General features: G+C 37.8%; 2 protein-coding genes across 2 annotated transcripts; both read right to left on the bottom strand.

The window, feature by feature from the left end:
• Nucleotides 1-84: 84 nt before the first annotated feature.
• Nucleotides 85-19055, bottom strand: LOC130412298 (GTPase IMAP family member 7-like). The gene is made up of 3 exons (XM_056737547.1): nucleotides 18925-19055; nucleotides 18601-18739; nucleotides 85-2147 (listed from the first exon to the last, which is right to left on the bottom strand). Exons 1-3 carry the CDS (start codon nucleotides 18986-18988, stop codon nucleotides 1526-1528), a joined length of 825 nt encoding a protein of 274 aa, XP_056593525.1. The 5' UTR covers nucleotides 18989-19055; the 3' UTR covers nucleotides 85-1525.
• Nucleotides 19056-20390: 1335 nt separating this feature from the next.
• Nucleotides 20391-21719, bottom strand: LOC130411959 (GTPase IMAP family member 7-like). The gene is made up of 3 exons (XM_056736990.1): nucleotides 21587-21719; nucleotides 21399-21425; nucleotides 20391-21266 (listed from the first exon to the last, which is right to left on the bottom strand). The coding sequence occupies exons 1-3, from the start codon at nucleotides 21642-21644 to the stop codon at nucleotides 20527-20529; spliced, it is 825 nt and encodes a 274-aa protein (XP_056592968.1). The 5' UTR covers nucleotides 21645-21719; the 3' UTR covers nucleotides 20391-20526.
• Between the last annotated feature and the right edge of the window lie 863 nt (nucleotides 21720-22582).

Here is a 22582-nt window from a genome sequence, read left to right as displayed (position 1 = left end):
AAACAATTAAGATACGTTGAGAACAGTAAGCTTATTATTGGAATGTAGAAATAGGCTAAATTGTTAATTCCGCGAAGCACCTCTTTAAAATCAGAGTGAAGTAAAAAATGACAGTTCTTATTTTTTCATGAAATATTGCAGGGTTTATAGTAAATAGCTTATAAATGTGACTCATTTTCTTGTAAAAATTAATGTGCATTTATAATCTTCAAATAAAATCTGAAAATGCACTTCTGCGCTGAAATGACTATCCATCTAAAATGACATAAATTTGACAGGTTGGGCGGAGCATTCGTTAACTCCTCCTCTTCAGGTGTCAATCTGCTGCCAGTTTCATTTCAAAATCAGTGCAAAGTAATGTTTATAGGGAGACTTTTATAGGAGCATTTATTTAATGATAAGACTTAATAAAATCAATGCACCAGTTGTTTTGCAGGACTTTTTATCCGTGATAATGATTATTGCGCAATGAATGTGCTTTGCATGATAAGATTTTATTTTGCAACAATATCGGCAAAAAAATATTCACAGCCCATTTACAGAACACAGATAAAATCATTATCTCAAAAGAATACATAACAGTCCAGAGCCTGGATTAACTGGATTAATTGCATTTACATTTTTAATTAAACATTAATTAAGGATATATTAAACATATTTTAATATGGTCACACTTCAGCATAGGGGTCAATTTTCGTTATTAACAAACCATAAACTATTACTTTTCCCCCAATTAACTGATAATTTGGTTTATTAATAGTGAGTAAGGTAGTTATTATCTTCAGGGATTGGATAGGATCAGGGATGTATAGTATGGTCATGCAGAATATGTCCTTTGTAAGTGAAGAATAAACAGCCAATATGCCAATAATAGGCATGCTAATAATAACTTAATAGTAAGAATTGAACCCTATACTACAGTGTTACCAATATTTTTGCATAAATCAACTCTCATTACACATTAGCAAAACTTGTAGTGTAGATATACCAGGTAAAGTCTTTCAAACAAAGTGAAACTGTGCCTTAACAAACAAAGTGACATATTCATTTACAACCTCTAAAGGTTTTTGTAATACTGTATGTTTGGTAACATTATTCATGCTAAAATGAAACTACCACACTTGAGTGAGAATGTGTTAAGACAAAGCATGTTGATGAAAGGCATGAAGAGAGCGAAAACATCTTAGTAACAGGAAGTATAATATAATATGTAGAAAAGAATAAAGGGACAAACCCAGATAACTCCACTGGAGAAAACAAGTAATGCACGCACTCATTTTTTGTGTTAATTGTTTTGTGTTTTCAGTCTTTTAAAGTAAATTTAAGAAACTTGGACAAATAAAACAACAAAAAAACGAAGTAAACCTAGTTGTTTTTATAGTGTAGAGAACAATGAGTGAAAAATAATTGATGTATTACTATTGCAATGCCTCAACACATTTTCCAGAACAGTATTCCATCACACCGCGATGTGAAAATAAGAAAATATGGAGCTAGATGCCAAACATTTCATCGTTTATGACATTTATAAACCTCGATCGTCAATCCCAAAATTTTCCAAATTATTCCCAAGCAATATTTTTTGGAAAAGAGCCATTTTTTTATCAAGGTCATCAAGGAAGCTAAATTCATACTCCAGAAGCTCTGCCATTTCTCTCACAAGATTCTGTTGTAGAATGAGTTCTTCAGCTTCTTTATACATTTCCTGAGTAAAGCATTCTCCTCCATTGGCTGCCACCATCTCATCTATCTTGTCGATTAATATTTTCACCTGAGATCGATTTGTCACGTCATTGTTGTCAAAAACAACATATCTACTCCCACAGCTCTGGATGACTCTACGGAGTTCTCCGTGACCACTTCTCACATAGTCTTGTATTGACTGACCCTTGAGCTGATCTCCATGAGTGAAGACCACTATCATGTAATTAGAAGCCTCTTCTCCAAAGAGCTCTTGAAGGGCTTGGACAGAATTTTTCTCCTCGGTTGTGAAACGGCCGATTTGTATCACCAGCAGAAACGCGTGAGGACCTGGTGCTGACACCTGAATGCATCTCACGATTTCTCTTTTGATGTGATCTTTTGTATTTTCATTGGTGTCCAGAACTCCAGGCGTGTCTATCACATAAATGTCTCTTTGGCCGTACAATCCGTGTATCATTCGTTCTTTTCATATTCAATTGAGATTCCAAAATCTGAAAATTAAAAAACGGTTTGTTATTTCGTTATTCGTTTATAAATGTGATACCAAAAAACAAATAACGGGTCATTTTTCGTACTTTTGATTTAATGCTCAGATCAAAAATGGGAAATGAAACAAAGGGGACACGACAGATTTTGATTTTGAGATTGAATTTGTTCGATTTGGGTAAGCCGGAAGTTATCTTCGTGTGTGTATGTGTTGCAGTTAAAAGAAGCCTGAAAACCCTCAATCTTGCAGTGATTGACTAAGTAATTAGGGTTCGAGCCCGAAGGGCTAGAAACCTATTGTATTTGTTGGTTTTATTATTAGGGTTCGAGCCCGAAGGGCTAGAAACCTATTGTATTTGTTGGTTTTATTAGGGTTCGAGCCCGAAGGGCTAGAAACCTATTGTATTTGTTGGTTTTATTATTATTATTATACTTCTTCCCTAGAACTGATACTGCAGCCCAAACCGTAAGGCCGACAGGGCTGAGACTTGGTCAGATGGTTGTAGTCCTTGTCGCTACTCAGATACACGGAACCAGCCAAATCGGCCCATAGGTGGCGCTACAGCGATGCCGAACGCGTTAACGCTTGTTACTCCTAAACCGTTTTTCGCACACCCATGTGTCTTATATCAGTGTAATCACTGGCTCAAAACTTAAAAAACGTATATCTCTGATTTCATTTCCGGTATGCAAATTTTTTCGCTAATTAGCATTTTATGAAAAAAATTAAAAATGAACTAGTCCCTGGATTTTTGCCCTATTGGAACCAAACCAACGCTGATGAGTTCTGTGGAGTGTGAATATGAATAATTATTAAAAAAAAGTTGAAATTTTCATCCCCCATCGCTAGAGGGCGCAAAAATGTCCAAAACGGAAGTAACATATTGAACTAAAATGGCCATAACTCCTTAACTGTTTGAGATATCTTCATGGGGCTTTTAACATATGTGTACACCCTCAATCCGGGGTCACAATAAAAAAAAATGCGGCGTTTGGCCACTAGGTGGCGCTATAATTTGAATGAGCTAGAAAATGGCTATAACTACGCAACAGTTTGCCCGATTGACTTATTATTTGGTATGGTGTGTCTTTGTCTCATTCTACATGAATATCTAAAAGGACATTGGCGTATCCTAAAAAACATGGCCGCCATTGGCCAATGAAGTTTGAGCACTTATTAGACCGGGTTAACGGAGGCCGAACAAAACGACGCTCGCTGGGCTTATTCGTCTCATGGTCTTTAAGGTCTGTAAGAAATGTGAACTCATTCGGCCACCGGGGGGCGAAATAACGCTTTAGGAGTGCTATAACAATTGTGTATCACGTGACATTTGACATATACAGAAACTATTGGTATCATATGATAGTACTCTTCATTCTGAGCAACTTTGCCTCTGGAACAACTTCTGTCAATCGAACAGTTTGTGAATAATCGCTGATGAGGTCAAAAACCTACCTTCGCAAACTAGTCGTTGGATTTTCGACCGATCGGAACCACAACAATGCAGATGACTTCTGTGGGAAGTGTTTGTAAATACTTATTGAAAAAAAGTAGAAATTTCCTTTCACGGTTGCTTAGGGGCGCCAAAATAAAAGAATGGGTGGAGCCTATCACATTTAAATGGCCTTAAATCCAGAACAGCTAAACATATCATCATATGCCTCGGGAAATATATGTAGACCATCACTCCGAGGTCACATACAAAATAACGTGGCGTTTGGACACTAGGTGGCGCTATAATATTAAAAATGGCTAAATGTACATGTCTTTTGGTGGCCTAGACAACGGTGTGTCACGTGACATTTGACTAATAAACAAACTATTGATATCAAACGATAGATCTCCTCATTCATAACAACTTTGCCTCTTGAACCATTGATGTCTATCAAATGGTTTGTGAGTTATTGGTGATGATGTAAAAAAACTACTTTTGCAAACTTGTTCAAGGATTTTCAAGCAATTTCAAAATTTCCACCACAGTACATTTCTCTGGACTCTCTAGGTCAATAATCATCAAAATCATGTTGAGTTTTTTTTGTTTTGTGACCATAACAGGGTCCTTTATTATATTAGCGTGAAACGAGTACGGTGAAGGTCGCTACTCCTTAATAATTAATCCAACTGACTTGCCATTAAGTACTATTATACATATTATGACAAAAAACAAGCATGCAACATGTGATTCTTATCGGAAGAGGCATGCCTTCACAACAGTCAAAAAGGTGAAATATCATACATTTAAAATTACTATTTTAAACTTGTCTTTAATAAATACATCATTTGCTAATCAAATTGCTAATCAGCCAGTCACATAGCATAAACTCAATCCATTTTGGCTTCTAGACGTGGTAAACACACTTGCTGAAGTTCAAACCGAGCATCAAAATGGAGAAACAGTTGGATATATGGTATGGGATATATTAGATAACACATACCACCTGAGGATTGTTGCCAACCAAGTCCATGTTTTGATGGCTACTTCCAGCAGTAAAAAATGGACCATGTCAGAAAGCTCAAATGATCTCAAACTGGTTTCTTGAACATGACAATGAGCTCACTGTACTCCAATGGCCTTCAGAGTCACCAGACTCAACCAAATTAGCATCAGTTAAATGGCAAGGTCTTCTGGAATATTGTTGCAGACCATGAATGTGAATCAATTATCTATTTAAATTGGTCTTATTTTTTTTAATCAATTTTTCAGAACACAAAATGAGCTATTTTGAAGAATGTGCATTGTATTAACAAAAAAGACCTATATATGTGCATGGAATGTTTTAGAGACACAGGAGTTGCTTTGTTTTGCTTATGGCTTCGTTCTTTATCAATTGACAGCTGCCAAGCCACACCCTTAGCAACCAAACAGATTATTTTTTGCAACCGTCTAGCCAGACCTACATCTCTGCAGTAGAATATTATAGAGACAAGGGGCTTGGTTCGTTTGACTTGTGGTTTGATGTGTTATTAATTGACAGGTGCTATTCCACACCCATGGCAACCGAACAGGTTAGCTTAGCAACCGTTTAGCAAGATCTATATCTCTGCAACAAATCATCGTAGAGACATGAGAATTGGTTCATTGCACTCGTCCCTTAGGTATTATCGGTTTACGCCCGTTTTTGCATACGAGTGTAAGCATGCATGGTCTGTATTAAAAGTTACCGACCGTTTCTGTCATATTTCTTGGTGTGGAAGAGTGTCATTCGTTGTGGATTTGTTACGGTGCCATTCCTGAGCCTAGTTGACAATGGCAAGGCCAATAGAGGCCTTAGACTGCTCGAACCCGCTAAATGCTGCTTGCAGCTTTAATTAGGGTTCGAGCCCGTAGGGCTAGAAACCTATTGTATTTGTAGGTTTTATTCTTCTTCTTCTTCTTCTTATTATTATTCTTCCCTAAAAGTGATCGTGCAGCCCAAACCGTAAAGCCGACAGAGCTGTGACTTGGTCAGATGGTAGTAGTCCTTGTCGCTACTCAGATACAGGGAGCCAGCCAAATCGGCCCATAGGTGGCGCTACAGCGATGAAAGGCGCGTTTGCGCACGTAACCCCTAAACCGTTTGTCGCACACTCAAGTGTTTTATATCAGTGTAATCATTGGCTCAAAACTTAAAAAACGTATATCTCCGATTTCATTTCCGGTATGCAAATTTTTTCGCTAATTTGCATTTTATGAAAAAAATTAAAAATGAACTAGTCCCTGGATTTTTGCCCGATCGGAACCAAACCAACGCTGATGAGTTCTGATGAGTGTGAATGTAAATAATTATCAAAAAAAAGTTGAATTTTCAATTCACGGCCGCTATGTGGCGCTAAAACGTCCAAACCGGAAGTAACATATTTAACTAAAATGGCCCTAACTCGTGAACTGTTTGAGATATGTTCATGGGGCTTGGAAAATATGTGTAGACTCTCAGTCCGGGGTCACAATAAAAAAACTGCGGCATTTGGCCACTAGGTGGCGCTATAATTTGAATGAGCTAGAAAATGGCTATAACTACGCAACCCTTTGCCCGATTGACTTGATATGTGGTATGGTGGGTCTTTGTCTCATGCTACATGAATATCTCAAAGGACATTGGCGTATCTCAAAAAACATGGCCGCCATTGGCCAATGAAGTTTGAGCGCTAATTACACCGAGTTAACTGAGGCCGATCAAAACGACACTCGCTGGGATTATTTGTCTCACAGTCCTTAAGGTCTGTAAGAAATATGAACTCATTTGGCCACCGGGGGGCGAAATAACGCTTTAGGAGTGCTTAAACCATTGTGTATCACGTGACATTTGACATATACCCAAACTAATGTTATCATATGATAGCTCTCCTTATTCTGAGCAACTTTGCCTCTTGAACCACTTCTGTCGATTAAACGATTTGTGAGTTATCGCAGATGATGTCTAAAACCTACTTTCGCGAACTAGTCGTTGGTTTTTCGACTTAACGGAACCAAAACAATGCAGATGACTTCTGTGGAGAGTGATTGTAAATAATTATCGAAAAAAAGCAGAAATTTCCTTTCACGGTCCCTTAGGGGCGGCCAAATTTAAAAATGGGAGGAGCCTATCACATTTAAATGGCCATAAATCCAGAACGGCTTAACATATCATCATGGGGCTCGGGAAATATGTGTATACCATCACTCCAAGTTCACCTACAAAATAACGTGGCATTTGCACACTAGGTGGCGCTATAACAGTAAAAATGGTAAAATTGTTGCGTATTTCATTGCTTAAGCAGTTGTGTATCACGTGACATTTGTCATTTACACAAACTAATATAATCATATGATAGTTCTCCTCATTCAGAACAACTTTGCCTCTTGATCCATTGATGTCAATCAAACAGTTCGCAAGTTATTGGTGATGATGTTAAAGACGTACTTTTGCATACTAATTTTAGGTCTTTCAAGCAATTTCCAAATTTTCACCACAGTACAATTCTCTGGACTCTCTAGATAATTTATGATCAAGGACATGTTGAACTTTTTCATAAATGTGACCATAACAGAGTCCTTTATTATATTAACCTCAAAAGTCTACCTGAAAGCTTGCTGCTCCTTAATGAATAATCCAACTGACTTGCCATATAGTACTATTATACATATTATGACACAAAAAAAGCATGCAAAATGTGAAGGTCATCGGAAGAGGCATGCCTTCATAACAGACAAAAAAGTGAAATATAATTAATTTCAATGGCTTTTTTAGAGTCACCAGATCACAATGTGTGTATTTATGGATATTATGTCTCTCTGTATAATAAGAGTGTGCATGTACTGTATAGTTCTGTGTGTCATGTGTGATCGAGACTGTGCATGTGTGTGGAATGAAATGTGTCTCACAGGAAGACAGTGTTAGAAATAAAATGTATTACACATTAAACGTTGCTCCATAATTACACATCTATAAATACAGCACATGTCTGGCTGCTTTTATGATGCTGTGTTGATATATATATATATATATATACAACACACCTTTATTAGGTACACCAGTTTAATTGCATGTAAACCCAAATTGCTACTAAGCCAGTCACATGGCAGCAACTCAATGCATTTAGACATGGTAAACATGACTTCCTGAAGTTCAAACCTTACATCAAAATGGGATATACTGTATAATGTGTGTACAAAATAAACACAATTTAAATGGCACGGCATTCTAGACTATTATGAATGGGAATCAATGTATCTATTTAAGATGCTCCTGGCCATAAGTCTTAAGCTTTTTTTATACACGTCTATCATAATGTATGGCAGGTGCCATGCCACATCCATAGCAACTAAACATGTTAACTTAGCAACCATTAAGCTAGACCTATATCTCTGGAACTGAACATCGTAGAGACATGAGAATTGGTTAATTTCACTCGCCCCTCAGGTATTATCGGTTTACACCTGTTTTTGCATATGAGTGTAAGCATGCGTGGTCTCTATTAACCGTTGATGACCATTTCTTTCATTTTTCTGGTTATGGGTAAGTGTCATCCCTTGCGGATGTGTTATGGTCCGATTCCTGACCGTAGTCAGCGAAGGCAGTCGACCTTAGTCCCCTTAGACTGCTCGAACCCGATGATTGCTGCTTGCAGCTATATTTATTATTATTATACTTCTTCCCTAGAACTGATACTGCAGCCCAAACCGTAAGGCCGACAGAGCTGAGACTCGGTCAGATGGTAGTAGTCCTTGTCGCTACTCAGATACACGGAGCCAGCCAAATCGACCCATAGGTGGCGCTACAGCGATAAAAAACGCGTTTACGCTTGTTACTCCTAAACCGTTTGTCGCACACCCAAGTGTTTTATATCAGAGTAATCACTGGCTCAAAACTTAAAAAACGTATATCTCCGATTTCATTTCCGGTATGCAAATTTTTTCGCTAATTAGCATTTTATGAAAAAAATTAAAAATGAACTAGTCCCTGGATTTTTGCCCTATCGGAACCAAACCAACGCTGATGAGTTCTGTGGAGTGTGAATATGAATAATTATTAAAAAAAAGTTGAAATTTTCATCCCCCATCGCTAGAGGGCGCAAAAATGTCCAAAACGGAAGTAACATATTGAACTAAAATGGCCATAACTCCTGAACTGTTTGAGATATCTTCATGGGGCTTGGAACATATGTGTAAACCCTCAATCCGGGGTCAAGGTAAAAAAAATGCTGCGTTTGGCCACTAGGTGGCGCTATAATTTGAATGAGCTAGAAAATGGCCATAACTACGCAACAGTTTGTCCGATTGACTTATTATTTGGTATGGTGTGTCTTTGTCTCATTCTACATGAATATCTAAAAGGACATTGGCGTATCTTAAAAAACATGGCCGCCATTGGCCAATGAAGTTTGAGCACTTATTAGACCGGGTTAACGGAGGCCGAACAAAACGTCGCTCGCTGGGCTTATTCGTCTCATGGTCTTTAAGGTCTGTAAGAAATGTGAACTCATTCGGCCACCGGGGGGCGAAATAACGCTTTAGGAGTGCTTAAACAATTGTGTATCACGTGACATTTGACATATACAGAAACTATTGGTATCATATGATAGTACTCTTCATTCTGAGCAACTTTGCCTCTGGAACAACTTCTATCGATCGAACGGTTCGTGAGTTATTGCTGATGATGTCAAAAACCTACTTTCGCGAACTAGTCGTTGGATTTTCGACCGATCGGAACCAAAACAATGCAGATGACTTCTTTGGGAAGTGTTTGTAAATAATTATTGAAAAAAAGTTAAAATTTCCTTTCACGGTCGCTTAGGGGCGCCAAAATAAAAAAATGGTTGGAGCCTATCACATTTAAATGGCCATAAATCCAGAAAAGCTAAACATATCATCATATGCCTCGGGAAATATATGTAGACCATCACTCCGAGGTCACATACAAAATAACGTGGCGTTTGGACACTAGGTGGCGCTATAATAGTAAAAATGGCTAAATGTACATGTCTTTTGGTGGCCTAGACAACGGTGTGTCACGTGACATTTGACTAATACACAAACTATTGATATCAAACGATAGATCTCCTCATTCATAACAACTTTGCCTCTTGAACCATTGATGTCTATCAAATGGTTTGTGAGTTATTGGTGATGATGTAAAAAACCTACTTTTGCAAACTTGTTCAAGGATTTTCAAGCAATTTCAAAATTTCCACCACAGTACATTTCTCTGGACTCTCTAGGTCAATAATCATCAAAAACATGTTGAGTTTTTTTTGTTTTGTGACCATAACAGGGTCCTTTATTATATTAGCGTGAAACGAGTACGGTGAAGGTCGCTACTCCTTAATAATTAATCCAACTGACTTGCCATTAAGTAGTATTATACATATTATGACACAAAACAAGCATGCAACATGTGATCCTTATCGGAAGAGGCATGCCTTCACAACAGTCAAAAAGGTGAAATATCATACATTTAAAATTACTATTTTAAACTTGTCTTTAATAAATACATCATTTGCTAATCAAATTGCTAATCAGCCAGTCACATAGCATAAACTCAATCCATTTTGGCTTCTAGACGTGGTAAACACACTTGCTGAAGTTCAAACCGAGCATCAAAATGGAGAAACAATTGGATATATGGTATGGGATATATTAGATAACACATACCACCTGAGGATTGTTGCCAACCATGTCCATGTTTTGATGGCTACTTCCAGCAGTAAAAAATGGACCATGTCAGAAAGCTCAAATGATCTCAAACTGGTTTCTTAAACATGATAATAAGCTCACTGTACTCCAATGGCCTTCAGAGTCACCAGACTCAACCAAATAAGCATCACTTAAATGGCAAGGTCTTCTGGAATATTGTTGCAGACCATGAATGTGAATCAATTATCTATTTAAATTGGTCGTATTTTTTTTATCAATTCTTCAGAACACAAAATAAGCTATTTTGAAGAATGTGCATTGTATTAAAAAAAAGACCTATATAGTTGCAATAGAATGTTTTAGAGACACAGGAGTTGCTTTGTTTTGCTAATGGCTTCATTCTTTATCAATTGACAGCTGCCAAGCCACGCCCTTAGCAACCAAACAGATTATTTTTTGCAATCGTCTAGCCAGACCTACATCTCTGCAGTAGAATATTATAAAGACACGGGGCTTGGTTCGTTTGGCTTGTGGTTTGATGTGTTATTAATTGACAGGTATTAATTGACACCCATGGCAACCGAACAGGTTAGCTTAGCAACCGTTTAGCAAGATCTCTATCTCTGCAACAAATCATCATAGAGACATGAGAAATGGTTTATTGCACTCGTCCCTTAGGTATTATCGGTTTACGCCCATTTCTGCATACGAGTGTACGCATGCATGGTCTGTATTAAAAGTTACCAACCGTTTCTGTCATATTTCTTGGTGTGGAAGAGTGTCATTCGTTGTGGATTTGTTACGGTGCCATTCCTGAGCCTAGTTGACAATGGCAAGGCCAATAGAGGCCTTAGACTGCTCGAACCCGCTAAATGCTGCTTGCAGCTTTAATTATTATTATACTTCTTCCCTAGAACTGATACTGCAGCCCAAACCGTAAGGCCGACAGGGCTGAGACTTGGTCAGATGGTTGTAGTCCTTGTCGCTACTCAGATACACGGAGCCAGCCAAATCGACCCATAGGTGGCGCTACAGCGATAAAAAACGCGTTTACGCATGTTACTCCTAAACCGTTTGTTGCACACCCAAGTATTTTATATCAGAGTAATCACTGGCTCAAAACTTAAAAAATGTATATCTCCGAATTCATTTCCGGTATGCAAATTTTTTCGCTAATTAGCATTTTATGAAAAAAATAAAAAATGAACTAGTCCCTGGATTTTTGCCCTATTGGAACCAAACCAACGCTGATGAGTTCTGTGGAGTGTGAATATGAATAATTATTAAAAAAAAGTTGAAATTTTCATCCCCCATCGCTAGAGGGCGCAAAAATGTCCAAAACGGAAGTAACATATTGAACTAAAATGGCCATAACTCCTGAACTGTTTGAGATATCTTCATGGGGCTTGGAACATATGTGTAGACCCTCAATCCGGGGTCACAGTAAAAAGAATCCTGCGTTTGGCCACTAGGTGGCGCTATAATTTGGATGAGCTACAAAATGGCCATAACTACGCAACAGTTTGCCCGATTGACTTATTATTTGGTATGGTGTGTCTTTGTCTCATTCTACATGAATATCTAAAAGGACATTGGCGTATCTTAAAAAACATGGCCGCCATTGGCCAATGAAGTTTGAGCACTTATTAGACCGGGTTAACGGAGGCCGAACAAAACAACGCTCGCTGGGCTTATTCGTCTCATGGTCTTTAAGGTCTGTAAGAAATGTGAACTCATTCGGCCACCGGGGGGCGAAATAACGCTTTAGGAGTGCTTAAACAATTGTGTATCACGTGACATTTGACATATACAGAAACTATTGGTATCATAGGATAGTACTCTTCTATCTGAGCAACTTTGCCTCTGGAACAACTTCTGTCAATCGAATAGTTTGTGAGTTATCGCTGATGAGGTCAAAAACCTACCTTCGCAAACTAGTCGTTGGATTTTCGACCGATCGGAACCAAAACAATGCAGATGACTTCTGTGGGAAGTGTTTGTAAATAATTATTGAAAAAAAGTAGAAATTTCCTTTCACGGTCGCTTAGGGGCGCCAAAATAAAAGAATGGGTGGAGCCTATCACATTTAAATGGCCATAAATCCAGAACGGCTTAACATATCATCATATGCCTCGGGAAATATATGTAGATCATCACTCCGAGGTCCAATACAAAATAACATGGCGTTTGGACACTAGGTGGTGCTATAACAGTAAAAATGGCTAAATGTACATGTCTTTTGGTGGCCTAGACAACTCTGTGTCACGTGACATTTGACTAATACAAAAACTATTCATATCAAACGATAGATCTCCTTATTCATAACAACTTTGCCTCTTGAACCATTGATGTCTATCAAATTGTTTGTGACTTATTGGTTATGATGTAAAAAACCTACTTTTGCTAACTTGTTCAAGGATTTTCAAGCAATTTCAAAATTTCCACCACAGTACATTTCTTTGGACTCTCTAGGTCAATAATCATCAAAAATATGTTGAGTATTTTTTAGTTTTGTGACCATAACAGGGTGCTTTATTATATTAGCGTGAAACGAGTATGTTATAGGTCGCTACTCCTTAAGAAATAATCCAACTGACTTGCCATTAAGTACTATTATACATATTATGACACAAAACAAGCATGCAACATGTGATTCTTATCGGAAGAGGCATGCCTTCACAAAAGTCAAAAAGGTGAAATATCATACATTTAAAATTACTATTTTAAACTTGTCTTTAATAAATACATCATTTGCTAGTCAAATTGCTAATTAGCCAGTCACATAGCATAAACTCAATCCATTTTGGCTTCTAGACGTGGTAAACACTTGCTGAAGTTCAAACCGAGCATCAAAATGGAGAAACAATTGGATATATGGTATGGGATATATTAGATAACACATACCACCTGAGGATTGTTGCCAACCATGTCCATGTTTTGATGGCTACTTCCAGCAGTAAAAAAAATCGACCATGTCAGAAAGCTCAAATGATCTCAAACTGGTTTCTTGAACATGACAATGAGCTCACTGTACTCCAATGGCCTTCAGAGTCACCAGACTCAACCAAATAAGCATCACTTAAATGGCAAGGTCTTCTGGAATATTGTTGCAGACCATGAATGTGAATCAATTATCTATTTAAATTGGTCGTATTTTTTTATCAATTCTTCAGAACACAAAATAAGCTATTTTGAAGAATGTGCATTGTATTAAAAAAAAGACCTATATATGTGCAATAGAATGTTTTGGAGACACAGGAGTTGCTTTGTTTTGCTAATGGCTTCATTCTTTATCAATTGACAGCTGCCAAGCCACGCCCTTAGCAACCAAACAGATTATTTTTTGCAATCGTCTAGCCAGACCTACATCTCTGCAGTAGAATATTATAAAGACACGGGGCTTGGTTCGTTTGACTTGTGGTTTGATGTGTTATTAATTGACAGGTATTAATTGACACCCATGGCAACCGAACAGGTTAGCTTAGCAACCGTTTAGCAAGATCTCTATCTCTGCAACAAATCATCATAGAGACATGAGAAATGGTTTATTGCACTCGTCCCTTAGGTATTATCGGTTTACGCCCGTTTTTGCATACGAGTGTACGCATGCATGGTCTGTATTAAAAGTTACCAACCGTTTCTGTCATATTTCTTGGTGTGGAAGAGTGTCATTCGTTGTGGATTTGTTACGGTGCCATTCCTGAGCCTAGTTGACAATGGCAAGGCCAATAGAGGCCTTAGACTGCTCGAACCCGCTAAATGCTGCTTGCAGCTTTAATTCTTCTTCTTATTATTATTCTGCCATAAAACTGATACTGCAGCCCAAACCGTAAGGCCGACAGAGCTGAGACTTGGTCAGATGGTAGTAGTCCTTGTCGCTACTCAGAAACACGGAGCCAGCCATATCGACCCATAGGTGGCGCTATAGCAATACCAAACGCGTTTGCGCTTGTTTCTCCGAAACCGTTTGTCGCACACCCAAGTGTCTTATATCAGTGTAATCACTGGCTCAAAACTTAAAAAACGTATATCTCCGATTTCATTTCCGCCATTATAGATTTTTCGCTAATTAGCATTTTATGAAAAAAAAAAAAATGAACTAGTCCCTGGATTTTTGCCCTATTGGAACCAAACCAACGCTGATGCGTTCTGTGGAGTGTGAATATGAATAATTATTAAAAAAAAGTTCAATTTTCAATTCACGGTCGCTAGGTGGCGCTAAAACATCCAAACCGGAAGTAACATATTTAGCTAAAATGGCCATAACTCCTGAACTGTTTGAGATATCTTCATGGGGCTTGGAACACATGTGTAGACCCTCAGTCCGGGGTCACAATAAAAAAACAGTGGCGTTTGGCCACTAGATGGCGCTATAATTTGAATGAGCTAGAAAATGGCTATAACTACGCAACAGTTTGCCCGATTGACTTATTATTTGGTATGGTGTGTCTTTGTCTCATTCTACATAAATATCTAAATGGACATTGGCGTATATCAAAAAACATGGCCGCCATTGGTCGATGAAGTTTGAGCACTCATTACGCCGGGTTAACGGAGGCCGATCAAAACGCCACTCACTGGGCTTATTTGTCTCATGGTCCTGACGGTGTGTAAGAAACATGAACTTATTCGGCCACCGGGGGGCGTAATAGCGCTTTTGGAGTGCATGCACAACTGTGTATCACGTGATATTTGACATTTACCCAAACTATGGTTATAATATGATAGTACTCTTCATTCTGAGCAACTTTGCCTCTGGAACAACTTCTATCGATCAAACGGTTCGTGAGTTATCGCTGATGATGTCAAAAACCTACTTTCGCGAACTAGTTCCTGGTTTTTCAACCGATCGGAACCAAACCAATGCAGATGACTTCTGTGGAGTGTGAATGTAAATAATCATTGAAAAAAAGTTGAAATTTTTCTTTCACCGCTGCTTAGGGACGCCAAAACTTAAAATGGTCTGAGCCTATCACATTAAAATGGCCATAAATCCAGAACGGCTTAACATATCATCATGGGGCTCAGATGATATGTGTAGACCATCACTCCAAGGTCACATACAAAGGAAGGTGGCGTTTGGATACTAGGTGGCGCTATAATTGTAAAAATGGCTAAATGTACATGTCTTTTGAGGGCCTAGACAACGGTGTGTCACGTGACATTTGACTAATAAACAAACTATTGATATCAAACGATAGATCTCCTCATTCATAACAACTTTGCCTCTTGAACCATTAATTTCTATCAAATGGTTTGTGATTTATTGGTGATGATGTAAAAAACCTACTTTTGCAAACTTGTTCAAGGATTTTCAAGCAATTTCAAAATTTCCACCACAGTGCATTTCTCTGGACTCTCTAGGTCAATAATCATCAAAAACATGTTGAGTTTTTTTTGTTTTGTGACCATAACAGGGTCCTTTATTATATTAGCGTGAAACGAGTACGGTGAAGGTCGCTACTCCTTAATAATTAATCCAACTGACTTGCCATTAAGTACTATTATACATATTATGACACAAAACAAGCATGCAACATGTGATTCTTATCGGAAGAGGCATGCCTTCACAACAGTCAAAAAGGTGAAATATCATACATTTAAAATTACTATTTTAAACTTGTCTTTAATAAATACATCATATGCTAATCAAATTGCTAATCAGCCAGTCACATAGCATAAACTCAATCCATTTTGGCATCCAGACGTGGTAAACACACTTGCTGAAGTTCAAACCGAGCATCAAAATGGAGAAACAATTGGATATATGGTATGGGATATATTAGATAACACATACCACCTGAGGATTGTTGCCAACCAAGTCCATGTTTTGATGGCTACTTCCAGCAGTAAAAAATGGACCATATCAGAAAGCTCAAATGATCTCAAACTGGTTTCTTGAACATGACAATAAGCTCACTGTACTCCAGTGGCCTTCAGAGTCACCAGACTCAACCAAATAAGCATCAGTTAAATGGCAAGGTCTTCTGGAATATTGTTGCAGACCATGAATGTGAATCAATTATCAATGTAAATTGGTCGTATTTTTTTTATCAATTCTTCAGAACACAAAATAAGCTATTTTGAAGAATGTGCATTGTATTAAAAAAAAGACCTATATATGTGCAATAGAATGTTTTAGAGACACAGGAGTTGCTTTGTTTTGCTAATGGCTTCATTCTTTATCAATTGACAGCTGCCAAGCCACGCCCTTAGCAACCAAACAGATTATTTTTTGCAATCGTCTAGCCAGACCTACATCTCTGCAGTAGAATATTATAAAGACACGGGGCTTGGTTCGTTTGACCTGTGGTTTAATGTGTTATGAATTGACAGGTATTAAATGACACCCATGGCAACCGAACAGGTTAGCTTAGCAACCGTTTAGCAAGATCTCTATCTCTGCAACAAATCATCATAGAGACATGAGAATTGGTTTATTGCACTCGTCCCTTAGGTATTATCGGTTTACGCCCGTTTTTGCATACGAGTGTACGCATGCATGGTCTGTATTAAAAGTTACCAACCGTTTCTGTCATATTTCTTGGTGTGGAAGAGTGTCATTCGTTGTGGATTTGTTACGGTGCCATTCCTGAGCCTAGTTGACAATGGCAAGGCCAATAGAGGCCTTAGACTGCTCGAACCCGCTAAATGCTGCTTGCAGCTTTAATTTTTTTTGTAATTTCGTATCGACACCCTGGCCGCACTGGAATCATATGCTGATTTAATTAAAGACTTATTTGAAACTGTCAGGACACATAAAGAGATGTCAACTACGCTGCAGAAGATGGGTATCCAGCGAAGTTCTGAAATGAGACGAGGCTGAATCCAGCTTCTTATTCGCAGTTTCTTATTCACGCTTAGCTTCTTAGGGACCATCTCGCGTTTCTCTTCTTTTACGTTTTTAAAATAAAAACTTTTTTGTGTGTGTGTTTCTGTGTGCGCGCGCGTGTGTGTGTGTCTGTTGGCGTGTGTCTGTGCCTGCCTGCGTGCGTGTGTGAGAGAGAGTGCACAGAGGATGGGCTGCTGCTCGCTGTCTAAGTCATGACCTGCTGAATGCCCCTTGAGATGACCGTGAACTTCACGTGGAACCTCCATCACCCACTCCCCTTAACATTCTCTATATTACTTTGATCGAACAGTTTTTTTAGGCAGCCTATGTCCACCATGAATATTAATCGAATCCAAAAGTACCTACATGTTTGAAAGTGCAATATTCTGGTGCAGAACATGCAGTACGGTTTATGCATGAGTAATTTACGTGTATATTTGTAAAAAAAACATAGTATACACCGTTTTGTTATACTTTGCATATATATAATTAACTGTTTTTATTCTATATATTTATTTTTTCTATTTCCTTTGTTTGTCTATACTGTATTTTTTCATTCTGAGCTCCTGAAACCACAACACGTTGCTTGTCTTTGTGTGCACAATTTGAAAATAAAGCTTATTCTAATTTTTTACTGATCCATTGTTCTTATACAATTTATTATACTCTTGTTGGTCTTAGCCAGTGCATTATACACACATTATATTACTGCTATGTAGTTACATGTATATATATTTAAGTAAACTTTGACACAGAACTGTGTTTTTGTACAAGTATGTCTTTGATGGTGCGTTAAAAGTTCCACAGCTAGGTTACACCTTGTCTTGATGTCTACCGTCATGCAAGAAAACAGTTTTACTGTAGCATTTTTGGGTTATTGGACAATTTGGGGTGCCATATCTCGAGTTCTTTGAGGGTGCGTTAGACGTTCTACATTGGAGTTATACCCAGTATTCATGACTAACATCTAGCCAAAAAGCAGATATTTTTATTGTAGCATTTTGTAGCAGAACTTCGCTGGATACCCATCTTCTGCAGCGTAGTTGACATCTCTTTATGTGTCTTGACAGTTTCAAATAAGTCTTTAATTAAATCAGCATATGATTCCAGTACGGCCATGGTGTCGATACGAAATTACAAAAACAATTACTTAGTCAATCACTGCAAGATTGAGGATTTTCAGGCTTCTTTTAACTTTTTGCAAATGCGGCAAACTTCCAAGTGCAACACATACACACGAAGATAACTTCCGGTTTACCCAAATCGAACAAATTAAATCTCAAAATCAAAATCTGTCGTGTCCCCTTTATTTCATTTCCTATTTTTGATCTGAGCATTAAATCAAAAGTACGAAAAATGACCCGTTATTTGTTTTTTGGTATCACATTTATAAACGAATAACGAAATAACAAACCGTTTTTTAATTTTCCGATTTTGGAATCTCAATTGAATATGAAAAGAACGAATGATACACGGATTCCGTACGTCTTTTCTTTTTTGCATTCACTGGTAACAGAGTTTGCAGAAGGTTCTGATAAAAAAGCTTTTTTTCCAAGAATGGTGTTTCCCACAGCACTTTTTCCAACACCAGTTTTTCCAATCATAACAATGCGAAGCGGCGTTTCTACAATTTCAAACACAGCAGTATTTGAAAAATCAAAACAATCACAGTAACAACCTAATATTGTTCAAAACGAATACTTATAAACATAACATTATGTATATGTTTACACATTCATAGAATGCTTTACTGAATCAAGCCACAATCTTTTAGTTTTTCAAAACATTGAGAGCAATCATTCAACTTACTTTGGCCGGCTCTTTTCCCTGAAGAACAACACTTGAAAAAATCAAGACACTTTGTCAGACACATTGTTCCTTCACCAGTCGTTCGACTCGAGTGTTACTGAATTTGAGTCTGACTGCATTACTGTTCCAACATTTGTGTGTGTGTGAATGATCCACACCCCTGCTCTGTTTTGCACACATTGTCCAGCTTTTACTTTCACTTGCACGCAGTCAGATTTTCTCGACTGACTGGAAATCCAACATCCTGATCACACATTAAATCTAAGACTGAAGCAAAGTCATCTTTCCTCATACAGGTCTTTCCTCTAAACATGAAATTAGAAATTTAATCGAAACGATCAGAACATTATGCGTTGCTCGACCTGATTTTGCCAAGTGGTTGATGACCTAAGGGCAACATTTGTATAAATAAAACCTAAACCCACACCAAACCTTACCCCTGAAATCAGAGGGAAATGACACGTGAAAAGCAATAGAAGCCTGGTTTGAATATTAAACTTATTTCTGAAATCTGATTGGTTGATTTAAATGTTTTCCCGGAGTCAATATGATGTTGCCCTGGACATCAACCACTTGTCAAAAACAGGAGAGCCTTATGCTTTGCCCCAGCGAATCAGTGTTTAATTACAAGAAAATATCATATTAAAGGAACAGTTCACAGTAAAAATATATTTCTTTGTGTTCAACAGAAGAAATAAATGAGTGCAGATTTGCAACAATGTGGGCAAGAGTAATTCATGAGAGAATTTTTATGTTTGGGTAGAGTATTGCTTTATGTAACGTGGCCTTGTTGATAAAAACACTTCAGAATAGGGGTCAATTCTCGATTATAACTAGTTGTTAGCATGCCTATTATTGTCATATTGGCTGTTTATTAGTATTTATGAAGCACATATTCTGAATCTCTGATCCTACAACTATCCTACTTACCATTAATATGCCACAAATTAAGAGTTCATTTGGGAAAAAGTCTTAGTTAATGGTTTGTTAATAGTGAGAATTGCCCCCTATCCTGAAGAGTGACCAGACACGGAAATGAAAGATTCAACTTTTTTAATGAAAATGTCTGCGTTTGGAAGAAGACCTCAATTACGTACATGACTAAACACAAACATCATGTGCTGTTATGACTTCCACATTAAACAACTGCAAAGTATTCTGATATCCATTGTTTGTTTTTAATATAAATAATTTCCTTTGTGTATACAACAACATGAGTCTAGATCAGACCAGGATGAGTCTTCTTTATCTGTTCCGGCACAGGCCGGTATTCACTCAGGTGAAGTAAAATGGGACGAAGACAAAGAGAGAAGAGGAACACAACAATGAGAATAAAAATGAAAGCAACTGTTTCAGAGTAAAGTGCTTTTAATGAAAACAACAGTTTTTAAATGTTAGGATGAAAATATAACGTTTCACTTACAATTATTCAGTCAACGATAAATTTTACTTCACAATTTTGAGGCAAGAGTACAATGATTTGAAACATTTTACATTTACATTACGAAAGAAAAGAGACAAGATATTTAGCGTTGAGGCACAAGGAGAAGGCGATGTTTATCTGAGCAGCTTGCCAAGTCCAAATGTATAAACTTGTAAATTTCACGATGGAGAATTGTAAATCTCTTCAATCAGTATTTGTTGGAACACAAAGATTCTACTCTCCAGGCTCTCAGTAAATCTGAATTGATACTCCAGAAGCTCGGCCCTTTCTCTCTCCATCTTCTGTTGTAGAATGAGTTCTTCAGCTTCTTCATACATTTCCTGAGTAAAGCATTCTCCTCCATTGGCTGCCACCATCTCATCTATCTTGTCGATTAATATTTTCACCTGAGATCGATTTGTCACGTCATTGTTGTCAAAAACAACATATCTACTCCCACAGCTCTGGATGACTCTACGGAGGTCTTCGTGACCATTTCTCACATAGTCTTGTATTGACTGACCCTTGAGCTGATCTCCATGAGTGAAGACCACTATCATGTACTTAGAAGCTTCTTTTCCAAAGAGCTCTTGAAGGGCTCGGACAGAATTTTTCTCCTCGGTTGTGAAACGGCCGATTTGTATCACAATCAGAAACGTGTGAGGACCTGGTGCTGACACCTGAATGCATCTCACGATTTCTCTTTTGATGTGATCTTTTGATAGGCTGGTGTCCAGAACTCCAGGGGTGTCTATCACATAAATGTCTCTTTGGTCGTAAACCTTTTCTTTTTTGCATTCACTGGTAATAGAGTTTGCAGAAGGGGCTGATTTAAACCTTTTTTTTCCAAGAATGGTGTTTCCAACTGCGCTTTTCCCAACTCCAGTTTTTCCAATCAGCACTATACGAAGCGGCGTTGCTACAATATCAAACACAACAGCACAATTTAAACATTTCACATTTTTAGTTTTACCTTAAAGCACTTTATTTCACAGAGTTAAGCCATGACATTTCAAATCTTATAAACCTTGAAAGCAATCATTCAACTTACTTTTATTCTTTGATAAAGGAATGTCCGCTGCATGAAACAAAGCAACATTTGTAGTTAAAGGAAGATGTACAAGTGAGTTGTAATAGATTCTTGTTTAAAAATAAATATGAACATTTTTACTGAATTACATTATTACTGAACAATGCCAAGCTTTAACTAGGTTATAGTAAAACCCCATGTGAAATCACCATGTTCTTCGGCTGAAGAAAAACAGCAAGGGAAAAGACGCCTCAGACACGAACACATCCTTCCTTCAATTCGTGTACCTGAACTGCTGCAGAATTTGTAGTTTCACTGCATTATTGTACCATCGTGTGTGTCATCCACGCCCCTGCTTTATTTTGGGGCAAATGTACAATACAACCTTTTACTTTCATTTGTAGCAACATACCTTACATATTTCTTCTCCCATTTTGAAACTGGAATTTCAACATTCAGGGCTAGCTTTCCCGAAACGTTCTCACCGCTATGTTGTACCGTAAGAGTTGCAGTGATATAATCTTAAGAACGAGGAAACCCAGCCCTGATCATAGTGTCTTATCTTTCCCTTCATGCCTTGAGGATGTTTTTCATTCTCTTTAAACACTCAGAAAAAAATCCACCAGATGACCAAAAGGTATACTTTTATACATAATGAGCAGATATTAGATCAAAGGTGCACATGCCTATTGGCATCCGTAAAGTTAAATTACACACTTTGAATATTTACAGTGAGTTAAATGACTGTGATTGCAAAGGGGGAAAAAAGTAACAAATAAATGAGTGTTTTTCACATTTGTTGTCATGATTCTGCCTCTTTTGATCATGCTTTTCTTAGTCTTGTGGCAGGATCATGACAGACAAGGCATTGTTTGATTTGGCTTGCCATGTGCTCTCTCTGGTGTCTCCTCATTGTTGATTGGTAATTACTTCACCTGTTCCCCTCTTGATTTGGTTCCCTATTTTATGCCCTGGTGTTTATATGTTTGTTGTGTTCTTGTTTATTCCCCATTGTGGGTTTTTGTTTGCAGTTAATAAAGTGTAAGTTATTTCACACCGCTGCCTGCAATTGAGTTCTTCCCTCCTCGTTCCTGACATTTCTATTGTGAGTAACTGAAAATCAATTTTAGAAATTTGCATAAAAAATACTCCTGTGAGAGCCGATGGCCTTGCGGGCATTGCTGTGACGTGTGGTTAAGCTTCAG

The sequence above is a fragment of the Triplophysa dalaica genome, chromosome 22 (assembly GCF_015846415.1).
Source record: "Triplophysa dalaica isolate WHDGS20190420 chromosome 22, ASM1584641v1, whole genome shotgun sequence".
Classification (NCBI taxonomy): domain Eukaryota; kingdom Metazoa; phylum Chordata; class Actinopteri; order Cypriniformes; family Nemacheilidae; genus Triplophysa; species Triplophysa dalaica.
This window is presented reverse-complemented; position numbering and strand designations above follow the sequence as displayed.